The sequence below is a fragment of the Microtus oregoni genome, unplaced genomic scaffold (assembly GCF_018167655.1).
Source record: "Microtus oregoni isolate MIOR12 unplaced genomic scaffold, Mior012 000064F_ref0000363, whole genome shotgun sequence".
NCBI classification, from domain to species: domain Eukaryota; kingdom Metazoa; phylum Chordata; class Mammalia; order Rodentia; family Cricetidae; genus Microtus; species Microtus oregoni.
The window spans coordinates 3,478,618-3,500,022 of NW_024543874.1; the positions used below are offsets into that span (position 1 = coordinate 3,478,618).

Genomic DNA, 21,405 nt, shown 5'->3' on the forward strand with positions numbered 1-21,405 from the left:
TCATAGGGGCTCACAGAAACTGAACTGTCAGCCAGGGAGCCTGCATGGGACTGACCTATGCTTCTGAATATATGTTACCGTTGTGTAGCTTGGTGTTATTGTGGGACTCCCAATAGTAGGAGCAGGAGCTGTCTCCAATGCTTTTGCCTGCTTTTGGGACCTGACTCCTCACACTGGGTTGCCTTGCACACCCTTAACACGAAGGGAGGTGCCTAGTCTCACTGCAACTTGTTTGGTGGATATCCACGGGGGAACCTGCCTTTTTCTGGAGAGAAACAGAGGAGTGGATGGGGGGAGGGGCTGGAAGGAGAGGAGGGGGGGGGGGGAAACTGCAGTCAGGATGTTAAAAAAAAATGAGAGAAAGGCCGGGCGATGGTGGCGCACGCCTTTAATCCCAGCACTCGGGAGGCAGAGGTAGGCAGATCTCTGTGAGTTCGAGACCAGCCTGGTCTACAGAGCTAGTTCCAGGACAGGCTCCAAAGCCACAGAGAAACCCTGTCTCGAAAAACCGAAAAAAAAAAAATGAGAGAAAGAAGAGGAGGAAGAAAGGAAGAAAGGAGGGAGGATGGAAGGAAGGAGAGAAAGAAGAGAGAAAGGGAGGGCCTGAGGAAGGAAGGGTTAGGGGAGAAAAGGGGCCTGTGTTAAGTTCATGACTTATAAGGAGGAAGCCTGCTGGGAGATCTCAATGGCTTCTCAGAGCCTTCTGAGGGTGACAGGCCCGTGGCTGTGGGCTCCTCAGAATCTTCCCATGACACTCTGGAAAATGCTGTTCCATGAAGCCCAGACACATCCTGACACAGTTGGATTCTCACACAGGGGTTCATCAGCAGGACAGGCTTTCCTGGTGGACTCTAGAGCAGGAGGCTGGAGCAAGGCTTTGAAGAATCCTAGTTCTTCCCCTGAGAGCTGTAGGACCCCTTCGTTTAAAGCTCAGGGTGAGCAGAATTTAGCTGTCAGTTTGAGCACAGAACCATGACTCTGTTGTATTTTACAGTAGAAAACCTCTTTAGGAAGAAAACAGTAAAAGTCAGTGGGCCCGCCTTAGGTAGAATTCTGCGTATACAGATGCGTGTGGAGTTCTGCAGATGTCCATCTGTAAAGACAAATTTGTTCTTTAACAAATCGATCCTTTGATCTTTAAAGGGCAGGTGAGAAAAACTCAGTACTTAGTTCCTGCTCGCCCAGAGATTGATGGGAGAGGTGTTGGCTACACAGTATGAAAGCACATGACACAATAGGGTGTGAGTAAGTGTGTGTGTGAATGTGTGTGTGAGTGTGTCTGAGTGTGAGCATCTGTGTGTGTGTGGAGTGTGTGTATGTGTGAGTGTGTGTGTGTATGAGTGTGTGTGTTTGTGGAGTGTGCATGTGTTTGTGTGTGTACGAGTGTGTGTATGTTTGTGTCTGTGTGTGCATGAGTGTGTGTGTGTGTGTGGAGTGTGTGTCTGAGTGTGAGTGTCTGTGTGTGTATGAGTGTGTGTATGTTTGTGTCTCTGTATGTGTATGAGTGTGTGTGTGGAGTGTGTATGTCTGAGTGTGAGTGTGTGTGTTTGTGGAGTGTGCATGTGTTTGTGAGTGTCTGTGTGTGTGTGTACGAGTGTGTGTATGTTTGTGTCTGTGTATGTGTATGAGTGTGTGTAAAGGCATGGTGATATTTAATGTAATACACATGACATTACACTGACCAGCATCTGTCTTACAAAGGCTGTTCTGTTGCTCAGATTTATTCACAAAAACCTGGAAAATGAACAAGAGCAGCCAGAGAAAGAAAATCTTCTTTAATAGAAAAACTGGACAGGCACCCGCTCTCATGATTCAGTCAGCTGCCCAATGCCCTCTTCAACTTGGCTATGATTTCCAGGGCTGGGTTGCATGTGGCTACTTATTTATTTCAGAGACAGGGCTTCAGGTTGCTGCTTGCTTATTTACTGCAGTGCTGGGAACGGAGCCCAGGCCTGCATGCTGCTTCCCAGCTACATTCCTAGAGTCCTTGACTTCTGGGTTCAGCTGAATTTTTCCTGAAGCTACTCGCCAAAATACAGGGCACACACTTCATTGCCAAACAGTGAGGCTCACTAACGCAAGGGCCAGTGAGATGGCTCAGCGGGTAATGAAGGCTGTTGAGTGAACCTGATGAACTGAGTCTGACCCCTGGGTCCAATGCCTTACATCTGCGCGCACACACACACACACACACACACACACACACCACTACCACCACTGCCAATAATAATGATAATAATAATAATAGATAAGATTTTGTAAAAGAAATACAGATTCATTTATATGGTCTACATAGCTGGAAATGCTATCTAGGGAGAAAATTCTTTTCAAAGTCATGCTTAGCCCTCTGTCAGTGCCTACCTATAACCCCAGCCCTGGGCTGGGTGGAGACAGCCAACCTAGCTGACAGGGCAAGCACAAACTCAGCAAGCTATCCTGTCTCAAAGATAAGGTTCAAAGCCACGGTGGAAGACACCTGACATCAACCGCTGGCCTACACACACAGACTACTGTGGAGTGAGGTGACCCAGACATATATGTATACACCACATATACATACACACATACATGCACACAGCACACCCATACACACACACACACACACACACACACACACACACACACACACGGCTAAAATGTAAAAAGTCACGGTTAACTTCTGTAGTCACTTGGGGCCCTGTTTTTTAGCCCGCCCTGACCCCAGCTGCTTTAAAGCATCCTGAATTGATTATGGTTGAGTTAGCACCTTTGCATAAAAACAGGCCTCTTCCTTTCTAGGTAAAACTGAGCACGCAAGGGGCACTGGCTTTCGACATGGGGAAAACGAGAGCAGCAAATTAGAATACCTTTAAAATTGGCTCCAGAAATGCTTTTGATAACTGCCATGACATAGCTCCTGAGAAAAACAAGCTGGTTTGTAAAAATGTGACTCTAAAAGCCAAAAGCAAGCGACCTAACCAGATTTTTAGACAGAAAGGCATCTGTAATTTCTTTAGTTTTACAGCTGCTCTTTCGGTTTTTAAGGAAGATTATCTGCACTTGCAGATAAAGAAATTCTGGGGGCTGGAGAGATAGCTCAGTGGTTAAGAGCACTGACTGCTCTTCCAGAGGTCCTGAGTTCAATTCCCAGCAATCACATGGTGGCTCACAGCTATCTGTAATGAGATCTGGTGCCCTCTTCTGGCTTTCAGGAGGCATCATGCAGAACACTGCATACATAATAAATATTGTGTTTAAAAAAAGAAATTGGCTCAGCTGGCAGAGGACTTGCCCGGCACTCGGTGTGGTGGTGCACACACACAATCCCAGCAACCCGAAAGTGGAGGCAAGAGAAGCAGCAGCTCCGGGCGGGTCAACACCCTTGATGATATATTGAGTTTGAAGTTAGCCTGGGATATGTGAGACACTGGGGAAGGTGGGGAAGGAGGGGGAAGACAGAAGGAGGGACAAGAGGAGAATAAGGAAAGAAGGAAAGACGTTTCTTGGAGGCATGCTAAGATGAAGCTGTCTGTCTGGGCATGCCCAGTGCGGCTCCATGTATAACTGGACTTGGTAATCCTGGAGCCGCTCACCAGCAATCGTGCAGGGTGTTAGCACATCCTGTGGACACCATGCTGCTACCCAGGCAGGTGGGATAGGTTTCTATGCAACAGTAACTGAAAACTGTGTTTATTTAGTGGAGAGAGGCAGATTGCAGAACAAAGCATATGGCATGAACCCATTTACATAACATCCCAAATGACAAAGCCTATGTGTCCATGGAGGATGTTTGTAAACAAGTAGAAAATGATCAGGACAGAAACACGGCAGCCACATGGGGGGGGGGGGGGAGGACTGGGGAAGAGAACACACAGGGACTCTCCTTATGCTAGGCTTCTTCGTGGTTTGTTTGAATCTTTACTAAGAAATGTGAATTAATTTTACAATTTAAAACATTCTAAGTCGGGCAGTGGTGGCACATGCCTTTAATCCCAGCACTCGGGAGGCAGAGGCAGACAGATCTCTGTGAGTCAGAGGCCAGCCTGGTCTACAAGAGCTAGTTCCAGGACAGTCTCCAAAGCCACAGAGAAACCCTGTCTTGAAAAAAAACAACAAAACAAAACAAACAAACAAAAAACAAAAAAACCAAACAACAACAACAACAAAAAACATTCTATAAAGGAATAAAATGGGCACCAAAAAGCTAGCAGCAGCAGGGAAATCGCTACAAGTTTGAGGCCAGCCTAGCTCAAATATCAAGTCCAAGGCCAACAGGGCTACACAGTGTATCAAGCTGACTGACTACGTTATTTAATAAACAACTGACAAAAACAACCACATGACTACCACCACCACCCTTCATTACCCAGAAAAATACTCACTTAAAGAGGGGCTGGGTGTTGGCGGTGTGGGTGAAGCTGGTGAAGTTGCTGGTGAAGATGGTGAAGTTGGAGGTGAAGTTGGTGATGAAGATGGTTGTGAAGATGGTGAAGTTGGAGGTGAAGTTGGTGATGAAGTTGGTGGTGAAGATGGTGAAGTTGGAGGTGAAGTTGGTGAAGTTGGTGGTGAAGATGGTGAAGTTGGAGGTGAAGTTGGTGAAGTGGGAGGTGAAGGTGAAGGGCATGGCCCAGACACTGCAGCTTGCACTGTGAGGTTAAGATTGAAGGTTCCGTTGAGCACATACGTGTGATTCAAACTGTGATTGTTGGAGACAAACAGGCCAGTGTTGTCCCCAAAGTTCCACTTGTAGGAAATGGCAGAGTCGTTGAGGAAGTGGCTGGGATCATGAATGAGGACATCGAACACAATGGGGAGGTCTCTGAGGAAGGTTCCCTCGGACGAGTTCCGGTTGTTCTTCTGGGACATGGTCACAAATACAGGGATCTGATCTAGAAGATGCACCAGGAGAAGGAAGAAAACACACTGTTTCTCAACTGTGAGGAGGGGGGCTACAATGATGTGTTCTGGCTGAAGAGTCATATGGGACCTTCTCATGTGTAAACTTTAGAGTGTTCCTGCTAAAAAGCAGGTGGGGTACCACATAATTCAACATTTCAGCTCTGCTTGGAGCCGAGTCTTACCCTAGCCCAGACACTAGGTGTCAAAAGGAGCCCATGCCTTGTGCCCCACTGACGTGAATTCACACCACGCACCTGTTATCACATACACGTCTTTCACCTGCGCGATGGGAATGTATGTCCGGCCGTGTCTTCGAAAGACAGTCACTTCCATGACCTGATGGCCAAGTGTCATATTGACTGTGTTTACAGAAACCCGTGCTGAACACCGACCCAGTTTTTGGAAATACTGACCTGTGGAAGACGGACATTTCCAATTATTGGTGACATGCTGTGATCATTTGACAAAGCTATTTCTGAAAGGTTAAAGCCTGCCTTGAGAGGGCTGGAGAGATGGCTCAGTGGTTAAGAGCATGGACTGCTCTTCCAGAGGACCCAGGTTCAGTTCTCAGCACCCATATAGCAGCTTACAACTGTCTGTAACTCAAGTTCTAGGGGACCTGACACCCTTGAGCCAATGCACATAAAGTTAAATAAATTATTATTATTAAAAAGGCTACCTTGAGGATAGAACAGTTAGGAAGCTCCAGAAAAGGAGATGGTGCCTGGCTCTGTGCAAAACCCGATGAAGCAACTCTACAGTTGCATGCAGGTAACTGCACACAGCTGGTTACAGTGAGAGAATTCTAGTGCGACAATATAGTTAGTTCCTAATTTATAGAAGAACACTTTATTAAGTTTCAATGAACATCATTTAATGTCAGGGTGAGGTATCTGGGAGAGTTTTAAAAGGTTCTTTACTCACAAATCTACCATATTTTTATTATCATTTTAAAAGCAATTGATGTAAGTAGATGGGCATGGTTGTTTAGATTTTTCTGGGATATTGGACCTCCACTTTCTAGAAGTACTTGTACCTAAAACAAGCAAGACATGAGCGAGCGACTGTGGATCACGGATACAAAGGGAGTGTCTTCCATTTCCCTCTGCAGCCACCCTTGAAACTCGTAGCTGCTGGCCACAGGGGTGCAGGTCAGTGAATGGCGAGCTTGGGGAGCTGACCAACAGGACTATGATGGCATCGGAGAAAGCCAGCTTCATTTGTTGTTCAAATGGCATGCTCTGCTAATGCTGAAGGAAAAGGATGCTCTCAGCCAAAGGTCAAAACCTTTGGAAATCTAGGAGTTGCTCAGTTTGGAGCAGATCCCAAATATCAGCCTTGGTTGGTTGTGTGTGTGTTGCTGACCCTGTAACTCAGGGATCTTTGTACATGCTGGGTATGCATTCTACCACCGATCCATAGACTTGGCACTCTAGTGATGGACTGAGAATTCAACAGCCTTGTTTCTCTTAAAGTAACAGTTCGCTAATAATGCAGCAAAGTGAATGAATGCCTTTTATGTTTTTGGAAACCAGAGAGTAGACTATGCCAGAGAAAAACAGTATCTAGATTGTTCTGGGCCCGCACAGTGGTGTATTGTGCAGCCATTAAAACAATGTAAGGACATTTAAATAATACAGTCAAATGCTATGATAGCAAAATAAAAATGTGTGTACATTATGACCTTAAATAAGAAATGTCAAGACTGAAAACATCATTTAATAGCAGTAATTTCGGATGCTATTCGTAGATGATTCTTTTGTATTTTGTTTGTGCTCGTCTATGCTTTCAACCGTCCCATGCTTCTAAAACTAAGTTCACTAATTCACTTAGAACATTAACAAATTAACGAATAAACAAGTGTGCAACCATGTACTGTTCAAATAGATATTTTCATATACTATAGAAGACTATTCTGCTGTGGTGTAGAGAGCCAAAGTCACTTCCTTCTCCTTCTCACTTCATTCTGTGGTGTCCTGCAGACTTGGCGAGGTTAGCCAGCCGAGGTTAGCCAGGACTTCATTTCCCCTCCCTGTCCTCTCCAGTAAGGAACCGACTGGGGATGGGGGCTACCCTCTCAGAAAATACAGAAAGACAATATTAAAGTGTAACAGGAGTGTAAAGAGCTAAGCGAGTTTGTAAAAGCCAAACCAAGTGTGTGAAAGACGTAGACGAAGCTCCACTTCTTCCATCCGTGGGGGCGAGGGAAGGGCTTCCCGTCGGGGAACGCCAGGTGCTGGCTCTGGCTGGTGCCGCCTTCCCAGTCACCACCCTCTGCGCCTGCTGTCCAGTTGTAGACGTATTGGTCAGGAGTGAACCCCAAATCTAATCGAGAGACAGACAGGGTCGAGTTAGTTTTCTAGCCTTTAAATGCCCAGTGCTCAACCCTCAAACACTTGCTTTCCCCAGAAGTCCTGTAGAAGCTGCTCTAATGTTCAGAAAGCACCCATGGCGTGCTGATGGCTCAGGCACTTTCCTGTGCATGTGCTGTATTCCAATAAAGTGTTATACCAATTATCAATACCAACTACCAATTACTATACTATAAACTTCCACTTGGAGATTTTACTTAAGACACGTGTCTTCCTGTTGAGTCTCCGAATCCCGGTGCTATTCACACCAGACTACAGGGAACATCATCTTCTAGTGCACACTTTCCCTCACTCATTTGTCACCACAGCTAAGTCCTGGGTCACAGTCGAAGGGGGGGGGGGGTTTCCCTTACGACACTGCAGAGCCACGCCTTCGCCCACCCCAGCACGCCATCGCGCATAGAACTCCCCTCCCACACAACAGCCTGGGAATATGTCACCCTTTGCTGGCCTTGGAGGACACTAGCACACACAAACACAGACACACAGCTACACAAAATTAAAAACATAAAAATAAATCCTTAAAAGAGAATCTCTGACTTTGCAGACACCAGGACTGCAAAATGGCATCGCTTATGCCTCTGAAAGAGAGGCTTTATGAAGGTTGAACCTGGAGAGCTGCCAAGATGGATACTGATGTGGAATTTCACCCCCCCCCCCCCCGGTGGCACTGCAGGCGTCTTCCAGAGATGTTACATGGCATCACAAGTTCATCAACGTGCAGAACAGCAGCATGGTGGGGTTTAACATGGCGCTGGAAGCCTATGTGGTTTTCAGCTACTGCCTTTTTGTTGTTGTTGTGGTGGTGGTGGTGGTGGTGGGGTGATTTCTTTGGGAAAGAGTTTCTCTGTGTAGCTCTGGCTGTCTTGGCTGTAGACCAGGCTGGCCTCGAACTCACAGAGGTCCGCCTGCCTCTGCCTCCCGAGTGCTGGGATTAAAGGTGTGCACCACACCCAGCAGCTACTGCAGTTCTTACAAGGAAGTTAAACATGAGCGAGCAGGGCACCAGTGTCACTGAAGAGGGGGCAGTATGGCAGGCACCGCATGCCTGAGCAGAGCCTTTCCAAACGTGTGATATTACGTTCTGAGCAAGACCTGGTCACTGTCTGCCATCTAGGACATCCCTGAGTCTGTGTCCTCAAAGAGCTCCTTTAACCAGCTACTATTCCTTCTTATTCTTAAACGGTTCCCGTCCGGCCAGAGAAACCCCTTGAGCTGGCTCCTGGGTCCTTTGGCATAGCGCCACTGGTCTTTGTGTTCTTCCTGTTACAGTTACGATGCCTCCAGTCAGGCGTGACAGCGCACAGCTTTAAGATTAGCATTTAGGAGGCAGAGGCAGGCAGATCTTTGCGTTCAAGGCCAGCCTGGTCTACAAAGCAAGTTCCAGCACAACCGGGGCTACACGGAGAAAATCCAATCCCTGCTATGTAGTCCAGGCTGGCCTCAAACTCGAGATTCCCCTGTGTCAGCCTCCCAAGTGTGGGAATTACTAGCATGTGTTACCACCCTGGGCAGAATCAGCTTTTTCTTTTTTTAAAAATAGGAAGTAGGGTATAGTAACACATACCCGCAATTGCAACACTCTGGAGACTGAGGCAGGAGGATCATGAGTTTAAGGCTCGTTTGGGCTATATAGGAATATGAGAGAGAGAGAGAGAGAGAGAGAGAGAGAGAGAGAGAGAGGAGGGGGGAGTGGGAGAGAGAAAATATTAAATACTTACCACTAGATAAATAATTATACCCTGTGTATGAAGAATTTAGTGTTTGCCTCAAAGGGAGATAAAAAAATTAATAATGGATGAACACATCAACAGATTCATAAAAGCCCCAGATGGCACAGGCAGGGGCATCTTCACCATTGGAGTAATCTCAGTGGTTATCTGAGTTCTCCAGAGTGAACCGACCTCGCGAGATAATGTTCCTTGGTGTAGCTGTGCTCTTTTAACTTGAACAGTAAACTTATCTCTTTAAGAGCAAAACAGAATCAGAGCATGCCCGTTAGCATCTGCACAGCAGATCATTTGTTTCAGAACATTAATCAACAGAAATAACCCCTTCAAGTGGAGCCCTGGATGGTATTTCTTTTGTTTAAAATCAGGCAATAAAATGAGACTCTGAGCACAGACAGTGCGTTCTCTGCTCAGTGGACGTGAAGGACAACCTGGGGGTCTCAAAGGAGGAAATAGACGTTTGGAGTTTTGAATGCGTGTGTAGCCCTGGGGCTGGAACCCAGGGCCCTGATCATTCCAGGCAAGTGCTAATTCACTGAGTTCCTCCCAACTCAATGGTAGAGCTTAAAGGGGGGTATTGGGAAGAGCTGGAACCAGAGAGGGGCAGAGGGACAGGATAGGGGAACTGGAGGGGGACATGATCAAAGTCCATGACGTATATAGGAAAAATATCTTGTACAAGAAAGTGACACACCCCCACTCCACCACCCCCACCGCCCCACTGCACAGGTACCAAGGAGCAGGGCGCCATCAGTCTGCTAAGGAGGCTTGGCTAATACTGGCGTTATAAAAGAACCGGACAGTTCCACACATCCCTGCCATCTAGCTTGAAAGGAGGGTGGCAAGGGGTGGTGAGAGCACCTATGAGCACTAGGATTATGGGTGGGGCTCGAGGAGAGCTGGCCTTCTTACCATTTCTGCAGTTCTTCTCATAAACGATGTTGCCATTGGCATCTTCCTTCTGGCATCTGGGGAACACCAGGTTCACCACAAACGTGACATTGGATCCCACCAGAGCTGGGGAGTCACTGGTTAGGACTGCTTGCACACGGCCTCCTAGGGTAACAAAGAAGGAAGCTCGTTCTCCCAGACGGCCTTTCACCAAATGTGTAAGTAAATATCTGTGGATAAGGACCATGCGATCCATATGCCTCTTTACGGTGTGTTCAATTTATCTCCTGGACAGCAACTTTAGCTTTCACAATATTATAGAAAAATAAGTCAGAATAGTTCATGGATTTTATAATCATGGGAAACAATCACTGAAGATAGAAGGGGCTGGAGACAGGACTCTGTGCTAAGAGCATTGGCTGCTTTTCAGGGGACCCTGGTTCAACCCCGGCACCCACACCGCAGCTCGCAAGCTCCTGTAGCTCCAGTTCCAAGGGATCCGATGCCCTTTAATGGCTTCCTTGTGCACCAGGCACACATGTGGTGCACAGACACACACACACAGACAGAACAATATTCACATGCATAGCAAAAAAAAAAAAGTCTGGTTTTTGGATTGAGGAGGCACATGTTGAAAGTTTGTAGACTTTAACCTTGAAACCAAACGACTGGAGACTCAGCCTGTGGCCTCTATGAAAGGATACACTTTCCCGGAAGTCACACTTCCGGATGATCAGGTCATGTCTCTGCTTTTCTGAGGTTGCCTAAGCCATGGTAGCCACCAGTTTTGAAGCCAAATCTGCTTGCTCTCTAAAATATCCCAATAACCACAACCTTAGAAATGTCTGAAAGTCCAGGTGATTTGTGACTTAGAAAATGAAAATGGGGGTTGGAGAGATGGCTCCGAGGTTAAGAGCACTAGCTGTGCTTCCAGAGGTCGTGAGTTCAATTCCCAGCAACCACATGGTGACTCACGACCATGTAATGAGATATGATTCCCTCTTCTGGCCTGCAGGCATACAAGGAGGCAGAACACTGTATACATAATAAAAAGAAAATAAAAATGGGCGGCTGGGCCGTGGTGGCACACACCTTTAATCCCAGCACTTGGGAGGCAGAGACAGACAGATCTCTGTGAGTTTGAGGTCAGCCTGGTCTACAAGTGAGTTCCAGGAGAGCTAGGACTGTTACACAGAGAAACCCTGTCTCAGGAAGAAAAAAAAAAAATCGAAAACATTGGGAGAAAGGGAAGTTTGCCAAATCCAGGGGCTGCTCATCTGCAGCTAGAGCGCTGTCGTTCAGGGCAGCCTGAGGCCCAGAGTCCAAGGCCTTGGCTGAGGAGCTCAGCCGTGGCTGTGGGGTGGAATTTCCGGCTTACCTTCCCAGGAGTTCTTCCATCTGCCATCTCCCCTCTTCCACACCGGGTACAGGTTTTCATTCCACTCCGCTTCATCAGAAGACCAGCCACGTAATTGATTTTGCTCCCTCACGTGACCTGGAGACTGCTCGTGGCCCAGCACGTCACGGAATCCTAGGTTTGGGAAACAAAAGATCTTGTCTCTTCCATTTCTCATTTAGCGCTTCAGTGAGAAGGGCCGATGAGGCTTCTCAGCTTAGGTCATTGGGAAGCGCATGTATGATATAGCCAATAAATCAAGTAAACGAAGGTGCTTTAGAAACGGCTGCCTGGGCACAGCGGCTCACACTAATCCAGCCCGCAGGATGCAGTGAAGCTCTGCTGTGAAGCAGAGGCTAGCCTGGTGTACATCGTGATTTCTAGGCCAGCCAGAACTGCATAATGAAACTCTGAGTCCAAAACCAGCTGGGTGAGGCTGGTGCACTGTCCCAGCAGATGAGGTCACTGGCCACCAAGACTGACAACCTGTGTTCTCTTCCCTAGAACTCACGTGATAGAAGCAGCGAGTCAGAGATTTGACCATGACCTCTGCATGCCCCACCCCAACACAAACAAACAAATAAATGTAAAAATAAAGTCAATCGAGGGGACTGTTTGCAGAGGACTAAAGAAAGACGGGTTATTTGGTTTTTGAGATTGCATCTCAACATCAGGATAGACCCTGGCTGTCCTGGAAATCACTATGTAGACCAATCTGGCTTCAAACTCACGTAGATCCACTGCCTCTGCTTCCTGAGTGGCTGGGATCAAAGGGCCTGACCACAAAGCCCAGCCTTTAAGAAAAATTTTAAAAAATATTTATTTATTTATTATGTATACAATATTCTGTCTGTATCCTGCAGGCCAGAAGAGGGCACGAGACCTCATTACAGATGGTTGTGAGCCACCATGTGGTTGCTGGGAATTGAACTCAGGACCTTTGGAAGAGCAGTCAGTACTCTTAACCTCTGAGCCATCTCTCCAGCCCCTAAGAAAAATTTTTGACAGCCAATTTTTCTTAACTGTACTTATTAGCTTCTCAATATATAGCCTCCAAATACTTAGACGTGGTAATAGTATCTAAAGGGAAACTTGAATGCTGTTTTCTTCATACAGATTTGCATCTTTCCCCAGTCTTTTTCCTGTCTTGTCTAAATCCCAGAATGGCAAGCTTGGGAATGCTCCCAGAATGCCAAGAGATACATATGCAAGTACAGGAAGGCTCATGGTAGAACTCTAAGTATACATCTCGGTGAAAATTCCATATACATTGTAGAGTAATGCAATTGCATCATATCTATGCCCAGGAGGCTGAGACAGGAGGATTGCCATGAACTCAAGGCTAGCCTGGGCTACAAAAAGAGGCTTTGTCTCAAAAACAAACATCTCCCACTCAAATAAAGCATAAGCCAGTGTATAGTCTACATTTGCTAAGAAGTGATTTTTTTTAAAAAAAAATGTTATTTGGGTTAGAGTTGTACCTTATTTCCTTTTTCCAGTTGCATCTCTTTTTAAATGCATTTTGAAGCTCTGTTGTTACGTATATATGCATTTAGAATGATTGCTTTTTAGATTGAATTGGATATTTTCTTATTAGTGTTACCCTTCCTATCATTGGCAACATTCCTTGCTCTGAAGACTGCTTTGCAGGGTTTACCTTTTCCCACTGTTTTTCTTTTTCAATAAAAGACTTATTTATTTTATTTGACGTGTGTAGGTGTTTTGCCTGCATATATGTTTGTGTACCATGTTCATGGAGTGCCCACCGGATTCCAGAAGAGGTCACTGGAGCCCCTGGGAGTGGAGCTACAGCTGTGAGCTGCCATTTGGTTACAGGGGAATTGAAACCTGGGTCTTCTGGAAGAGCAGCCAGTGCTTTTAACCTTGGAGCTGTCTCTCCAGCCTCCATTATTTTACTCCTAACTTGCATGTGTTCTTATTTAATGTGGGTTTCTTGTAGATGGTATATATTTAATTGTGTTTCTATAAATCAAATCTGAAAATCTCTTTTGTCCGAAGTCTGAGATAATTTACATATAATGTAATAACAGATTGTGGATTTGAAGCTACCATCTTGTTTTTTATATATCCATCTTTCTTTTTTCTTATTTATTTATTTTGATTTTTTTTTAAAAAACAAAGGGTTCAGTTTGCACTCAAACTTATTATATAGCCTAGGATAACCTTGAACTCTTGACCTTTGTGCCTTTATCTCTCAAGGGCTGAGATCATAGGCATGCATCAAATCTACCTTCTTTTGTAGTTTGGGATATTACAACTGGATTCCATTTTGTCTCCACCACTTCGTAGTAATTATATCTCTTTGTTTTGTTTGCCTGCCTACTCCCTTCTTTTAATCCCCTTGGTAAAATAGATCCTTGTCTGTAGCAGATCACAACCCCAAAGGCTCTTTTTCCCAGCTTTCCTTGCAGTTGAGTAGGGGAAGACGATTATATTCTGGTTTAGAAAAGCTGAGAGGAAATCTCCTGAGTTCCTGGGAAGTGTTCCTCCCTTACAAAGGAAGACGAAGGAGAAATGGCCTCAGTCTTTTCTCTTCTGAACTGAGTTCAGAGATGAGGTAACTGGCCTGATGTTTGGCCATCACAATCATCCTTCACCATGGAGATGCAGCTGTGGGGACACAGCCCGCATGTCGGTGGTGTCGGACTAGAATGCTGACAGAAATAACAACCACCTAGGTGACACTATTGAGTCATTGCTCCTGCGCTGCCTGTGGTGGTCTCAGTGGGAGAGGCTCTGTTAGGAAGTGTGTCACCAGAGGGTCAGGGGGTGGGGGGTGGGTCTCTTTGAGGTTTCAGAAGCTTAAGCCAGGCCCGGTGTCTTTCTCTGTTCCTGACCCCCGTGGATTCAGATGCAGATCTCTCATCTCAGCTCCTTCTCCAGAACCATTCTGACTGCATGCTGCCATGCTTCCCCATGCTGATAATGGAATGAATCCATTATTAACTGTAAGCCAGCCCCAGTTAAATGCTTTCCTTTACAAGAGTTGCCGTGGTCGTGGTGTCTCATCACAGCAGTAGAAGCCCTAACTAAGACACTATCTCTGGGCTGAATGTAGGAGATAAGAAGAATCTTAGGCTTTTCTATTCTAGCCCAAAGCTTAACTGCCAGGACCTAAGCAGCCTCTAACCACACAGTGTCTGCAACTGTTCTCTCATCAGTTTCTATGGTCCTGCATCTTGACCATGTTTGTAGACCAAAATCTGTCTTTATGTCTTCGATGCTGGAAGAGATACCATGAAGTGTGGTAGTTAGTGACTCTGCGGAGAAGCCATTTTGAATGCATGTACTAATCTGTTTCTTCTAGTCAAGGTTTTACCTCTTACATGGAGAGCAGTGGCGGCACAGGATACTTAGAACTCGGGCCCCGTGCATTTTAGGTAAATGCTCGCATGTTAGGGAAGCTGGGCTACATCCCCTGCCCAGTTTATTTTTAGTGTGTGTGTGTGTGTGTGTGTGTGTGTGTGTGTGTGCACGTGCACGCACCATACTCTGAAACGCTGTATACCTCCTTTTGAGACACAGTCTCTCATTGGTCTAGAGCTCACCAATTAGGACAGACTGGCTGGCCATCCAGTCCCATGGAGCCACCTGTCTCTACCTTCTTTACACTAAGAGACGGGTGTATGTACTGTTTTTGTGCATGCCCCCCCCCCCGCCTTTTGGTAGGTGCTGTATATGGAATTCAAGCTTGTGCCTATGAGGCATGCAATGTACCCACTGAGCCATCCCTTAACCTCCCAATTCCTTTCTCAACAGAAAGGCAGGCACAGCGGTAAACAGCAGTGAGGTAGGAGTCATGATGCATGATCTCTGTCGTAAACGGCTGTGTGGCCTCAGTCTTCAAACCAGCAACCCCGAGTCAGTCTCAGGACTGTTTGCACCGGGAGAAGACATTGGCATCAACCCATGTTTATAACTGGAGGTTCACTCTGGAGTCGTGCGGAAAGAGTTAAGCTGATGCCATTCCAACCCACTTTAGAGATGCCGACACCTAGGTTAGAGATAGGGTTCCCCAGGGCCCTCGTCAATCTAGTGCAAAAGGAGCTTCACCTCCTTCCATGCCCACAAGCTCTTCTCGCTGTTTCAGAATCTTTGCCTCAGATTCTGAGGAAGAGTATTTTCAGAGATGAAACCAAAGCACAGATCAGGTTGGAGTGTGGGACAGTGGGTCAGTGCCCCTGGCTTTGAACTCCAGCACCAACAGAAAAACAAAACAAAACAAAACAAAACCAAAACCAAAAAAAACCAACCCTGACAAAACCACACAGATTGCTCCTCTGCTTGTAAATTTCAGAAGTCAAAGAAAAATACAGCCAGGCAGTGGTGGCCACGCCTTTAATCCCAGCACTTCAGAGGATCCATGCACGTTCCAGGTCAGCCTAGTCTGCAGAGTGAGTTCCAGGACTGTAGGGCTGCACAAAGAAACCCTGTCTTGAAAAAAGGAAAAAAGGAAAAAAAGAAAAAAGAAAAGGAAAAAAGAAAGAAAAAAGAAAAGAAAATTACAGGGAGCAGCGGAGGAGCCGGGAAGCCAGGAGCAAACCTGTTCGATCTGCCCTTCAGGACCAGGGGAGCCGGAGGAGGACCCAGCGGTTAAGGTCGCCAGCTCCGCTTGCTCAGGACAGGAGCGGGGATCTTAGCTTAAGTTAGGAAACTCGCAAACATTCCAGTGCCAGGAGATCTGGCGCCCTCTTCTGGCCTCTGCGGGCATCAGCCCCCCCCCCATAAAATACATTTTTTTTTTAAAGGTTTCAAAAAGAAAAATAACACGATAGAGAAAAGACGCATTTTAAAAAGCAGCAAATATAGATGGAAACATCAGGACTTAGGGCTAGAAAAAAATTATTAGGTTAACCAAAAGCATAATCCATAAAAAAACTGATGGATGGAGCCCTTATTCAACTAAGAAACCTCTGCTCTTTGATATCCTGTGGGGAGAAGCACAGGAGAGCCACAGAGTAGGAGCGTACCGTGAGAGAGCAATCCCGTCTGAAAACGGAAAAAGACATGAGCGCACGCTACAGAGGATGTGTAGGCATCAGACACTAGAGGGTCACTGATGAACCCTCCAACAGACCTGTCAGTCACTACCACCAAACCAAAAGTAGTGCCGGTGCCCGCCAAATGATGGCAATGACCTAGAAAAATTGCATCACCACAGATTGTTGGCAGGAACTTGAAAAGGTGAAGCCATCCTTCTAAATTCTAATAAAACTCAAAGTGCAATTAACCACGGAATAACTCCCCCCCCCCCCCTTCTTTTTCTTGAGATAAGGTCTCTCTAGCTGTTCTGGAACTCACTTTGTAGACCAGGCTGGCCTCAAACTCACAGAGATCCGACTGCCTCTGCCTGCCGAGTGCTGGGATTAAACATGTGTGCCACCACCACCTGACATGACTTGTTTTAGTTGTACTCTTTGGTATGAATCCCAGAGAAACAAAACTTGTAACCACATAAAAATTTACACATGGGAATCCATAGTCTCTTTATTCGGAAAAGCCCACCTTGGAATAACTCTGATGTCATTCAGTGGTTGAGGGGTTAAAGGGGTGTGTCCTGATTAATTCGGCAATGCCAACAATCCCCAGAAAACTACACAAAGAGAACTCTCCGGCCAATGTCTACAGTTACATGCCGTGTAAAATTTCATTGTGCGGCATTCTGAAAACAATAATAATAAAAATAAATTATTTCAAATGGACAGATTCCTAGTGGCCAGGGTCTGGAGTTGGGTAGAGAAGGGTATTTGGTGATAAAAGGTACTGGGATTGTTACGGTGACAATGCGCATGTTCTGTATTTTGACTGTCCCTCCTCCAGGATCTTGCTGTAATTCTTGATTGTGTTTTGCCTAACTTTGCCCTTGGACAAATTGGGTAAAGGTTATTTGTCTGAATCATTTCTTTCAATTTCGCATGAGTGCACAATTGCCCTAAAACATAGAAGTTTAATTTAAAACCAATAGCCCAATAGCGAGCAAACTTTAAGAGGGCGGAGGCGGGCAGGGGTAGAGCGGAAGTAAACCTGCCGCTGCAGCAGGTAGAAGGGCTCCCCTCTTCATTAGGACTCCCTAGACTTGCTCCGCCAGCGCTTCTCCTGCCTCCTCCTCATTCTAGGGCTTTGAGACTTGGTCTGAGAGCCCCATTATTCGATTTCTGGCTACTGTTTGGTTGGTTGGGCTTTTGTCGGGGCACGTCTCTATGTAGCTCGGGCGGTCCCTAAACTCATTATATACACTAGGCTGTCTCACGGAGATTCACCTGCATCTCCGAGTGGGGGGATTAAAGGCGTGGGCCACTTAGTCCAGCTTCGGCTGCTATTTTAATGAGCAGAGCCGTGGAGTTTTGGGGAGAGGACTTAGCTCCCTTTTGTGATAGGCTCCCAATTGTCTGTCCGCGGAAGGTACGGGGGGGGGGGGGGGGTTCGAGGGCGAGCAGACCGGTCCTTAAGAATTACCACTGAATAATCACCACTGGCCGAGCACCTCTGCTAGCTGATCTCCCAAGAAACACACATTTGCAAATGAGGAAAAGGAAACTTTTCGAAGCTAACTCGTAACCCAGACAAGCAGCTGACACGAACTCAACTCTATTCTACCCCAAACCCTGGAGGAAGACCAGCGGTGAGAAGACAGACATCCCCTTCCATCTGCTCTGTGTGCGACCCGGGGCGAATTCCTGGCGCTCTCAGTGGCGGGGTTCCTTATGTGGGCAAACCGGACAATCACAAAGTCAGGTTCCCCTCGCTCTGTGAAGGCGCCACACCTAGACGCAAGGTGGGACATTCCACCTGGCACCCCGCTGGCTGCTGTGTCTGTGTTTGAAGTTCAAACCCACAATCCCGCAATCAGCCTCAGGGGACAGAGATGGAGTCTCGGGCGGGGCGCCACAAGTCTAGGGCATCCCAGCTTTTGAGAACACTGAGGTGTTTAGTGGGACTGGGACGCTTGTCAGCTTGCCTGGCCAATCCCCGAGAGCAGGGTCCCCAGCGATTTCATTCTGCTTGGCCAGGGATCCACCCCAGCCAGGACGAATTAAGAGAGGGCCTGGCTTGCTTTAGAGGACGCAGGGAAATGAGGTGACCGCTTCTCTGGGACTGCCCCAGGCCAAGGTGGAGTTGGGGTTATCTGAGCTAGCTGGGGCAGCAGTCGGGCTCAGAGAAGATGCGGGTCCCGACTGGTCCCCGGCCCCTGGAAAATGAGGTAGAGTGGCTCTCCCCCCCCCCCCCCCCCCCCCCCCCCCCGCCACACAGTAACTCTGTTAGGAACGGGACAGCCACACCCGGAAGGGGACAAGTGGGAGTGCTGGCGCGCTACTCTATCCCCGTTGAGCACCAAGGATGCTAGACCAGGACGCCCAGTTCCGGAAGACGCCAGACGCCGCTGTCCCTGACTGGCCATCGGCATTGTTAGTAGGACCCGTGCCGTAAAGCCCACCCCGGGTGGAGCCAGCTTGTCCCTCAGTACCCTCGCTGGAGCCGCCGCACCCAGAAGTGTGCAGGGGATGGTGTGGGGAGTTCTACTAAATGGGCGAGAACCTCATCTAAAAGCTCCGCCTTGTGAGCATGAAGCAGTTGAAGGTGGTTTGGGAGACTTGCTTTATTCTTGGGGTACAGGCTGTCCCCCGCTTCCAGCTACAATACGGCCAGGGTGGAAAAGGCTTAGAGTAGCCGCGTGGCTTTTGCTCTCCATGAACCCCGAGCAAAGAACACAGTCCCAACATTCGGAATAGACCCCGCTTCCTGCGGATCCCCAAACTTCTCTCGAGGGCCCTAGCGCACCCCTTGGACCAGCGAATGCAAACGCCCAGAGAGGACCGGACTCACGCTTGGCCTCCTGGAGCGGCAGTCCTGAAGCCAGCAGCAGAAATCCCAGGACCCCGAGGAGATTTTCCATACTGAGTCCGAGCGCCCGCAATCGATCAGGGCTTAACTCGCACTGCCAAGTCCCATCCACCAGTAGTCACGGCGTCAGCTTCCTGAGCCCCGCTCTGATTTATGAAATACGGGGCCCGAGGAAGATCATGTGATGTTTTAAGCAGTGTAGCTGGATCTCTCGAATTCCACCTCTTAAGAACTCGTGTTCATGACTCACTTGCCCTTGGCATCTATTTATTGACTTCGGATGTGCGGTCTTTTCATTGTGTGATCCCACATTCGTTTCTCTCTTTTCTTCCCTCCCTCCCTTTTTTCCTAGTTTAAAGGGAGCTTCCTAAAATCCCATTCCGACATTCTTGTTGTTGGTGAACGTTCATCGCAGCTGCTCAGGCGACACCTCTTCCAGAATTTGGACAGCGGCACCTAACTAGCATTCCCTCCCCCAAATAAAGGGAAGCAACGACCAAGTTTTCACCTTTTGGCAAACATCTTATCACCACCTGAAGTGTGGTGCCCTTTGTGGCTGGCATAGTTCTGTCTTGCCTTTTTGGTGAGATGAGCAATTCGTCTTTAAATGAATTGGACATATTAAACTTTTCTGTAACAAATCTTAGTTTTGTTTAGGAAGCTGCAACAATCTAATTATCTTTTATTTTTTGCCTTCCCTGATCTATCAAGAGAGGTGGCAGCCACTGGGGCAGGAGTTAAAGGTTAGCTCCTGGAGATTAATTCTTCTTCTTCTTCTTCTTCTTCTTCTTCTTCTTCTTCTTCTCCTCCTCCTCCTCCTCCTCCTCCTCCTCCTCTTCCTCCTCCTCCTCCTCCTCCTCCTCCTCCTCCTCCTCCTCCTCCTCCTCTCTCCTCCTCTCCTGTCTCTTCTTTCTTCCTTCTCCTCCTCCAGAGGGTCTGGGTTCAGTTCCCAGCACCAACATCGTGGCTCACAACCACTTATAATTCCAGTTCAAGGGGTCTTACAGCGTCTTCTGAGGTCCCCAGGCAGGTACCTGCCATGTTTGTGGTACACAGACATTCATGAAAATAAGTCACTCATACATGTACCAATTTTAAAGGAGGTTTGTGATTCCAAAGAGCTGTAAATAGGATAAGCCGTTTTAGGAAACCAGACAAAGGCAGCATGATGAACCCAAGGTCAGGGCTGTTGGGGAAAACGGATATTCACACCTTGTTTTATTAAGAGAAAATCATGATGTAAAGAGTTAGGAATAATTTACTGAAAGAAAGGAAACGTCTGGACTCTTTGGTGTTACAATTACTCTGTTGAGGAAGGTGAGCTGTAGCCATCTTTAGAGAAGCAGCCCCAAGAGCCTCTCAGCACCTTGGATGCTAGCCCTCCTTCAGGTGGCCGCTGTCTTGACTTTCACCATGCCTAGGATGTGATGACTGAAGCAGTCACCAAAGGGACACACAAGGTGGTGGCAGGCTGCATCCGAGCCTAGGGGTCACAGCTGAACCTCAGAGAGCCCTGTCTGGCCTCTAACTCGCTGTGCAGTTGAAGCTGATCCTGAATTCTGATCTTCTTGCTTCCACCCCCTAGATGCAGGGATAACAGGTGTGTGCTACCACACCTGTGTGGTTCTGGGGAGCTAATCCAGGGTGCTATTGCTCTAGGCAAGCACCCTACCAACTCAACTTCATCCCCAGTGCTCCTTCAATTAACATTCTTTACTTTTAGAAATTGCTCAGTTCAAAGCCGGGCCGTGGTGGTGCACGCCTTTAATCCCAGCACTCGGGAGGCAGAGGCAGGCGGATCTCTGTGAGTTCGAGACCAGCCTGGTCTACAAGATCTAGTTTCAGGACAGGCTCCAAAACCACAGAGAAACCCTGTCTCGAAAAACCAAAAAAAAAAAGAAATTGCTCAGTTCAAACTGGAATTTTTAAATGAGATCACAAAATCTACTTAAGATCTACTCCATAACCTTTATTTTTTCTTTTCTTTTTATGTGTATGGGTGTTTTGACTACTTATATGTTTTTTACACCACAGGTGTGCCTGGTGCCTGTGGAGGCCAGAAGAGGCTGTCAGATTCCCTGGAACTGGAGTTATAAATGCTCGCGAACCATCTTGTGGTTACCATGGTGGTACCAAGAGTACCATGTGGCAAGTGCTCTTAACTCCTGAGTCATCTCTTTTTTTTTTTTTTTTTTTCAAGACAGGGTTTCTCTGTGGTTTTGGAGCCTGTCCTGGAACTAGCTCTTGTAGACCAGGCTGGTCTCGAACTCACAGA

At 47.2% G+C, this 21,405-nt stretch overlaps 1 protein-coding gene across 1 annotated transcript in view; it reads right to left on the minus strand.

Annotated features, from left to right (window-relative positions):
* Gpnmb (glycoprotein nmb) overlaps nucleotides 1-19,237 on the minus strand; it is a 31,498-nt gene extending 12,261 nt beyond the window's left edge. Inside the window, exons 1-6 of the mRNA XM_041640689.1 lie at nucleotides 19,113-19,237; nucleotides 11,250-11,402; nucleotides 9,893-10,036; nucleotides 7,030-7,203; nucleotides 5,133-5,291; nucleotides 4,362-4,868 (exon numbers count right to left, since the gene is read on the minus strand). Coding sequence (XP_041496623.1) covers nucleotides 4,362-4,868; nucleotides 5,133-5,291; nucleotides 7,030-7,203; nucleotides 9,893-10,036; nucleotides 11,250-11,402; nucleotides 19,113-19,182 — 1,207 coding nt within the window. The 5' untranslated portion in view covers nucleotides 19,183-19,237. The remainder of the gene's footprint in view (nucleotides 1-4,361; nucleotides 4,869-5,132; nucleotides 5,292-7,029; nucleotides 7,204-9,892; nucleotides 10,037-11,249; nucleotides 11,403-19,112) is intronic.
* Nucleotides 19,238-21,405: the final 2,168 nt, after the last annotated feature.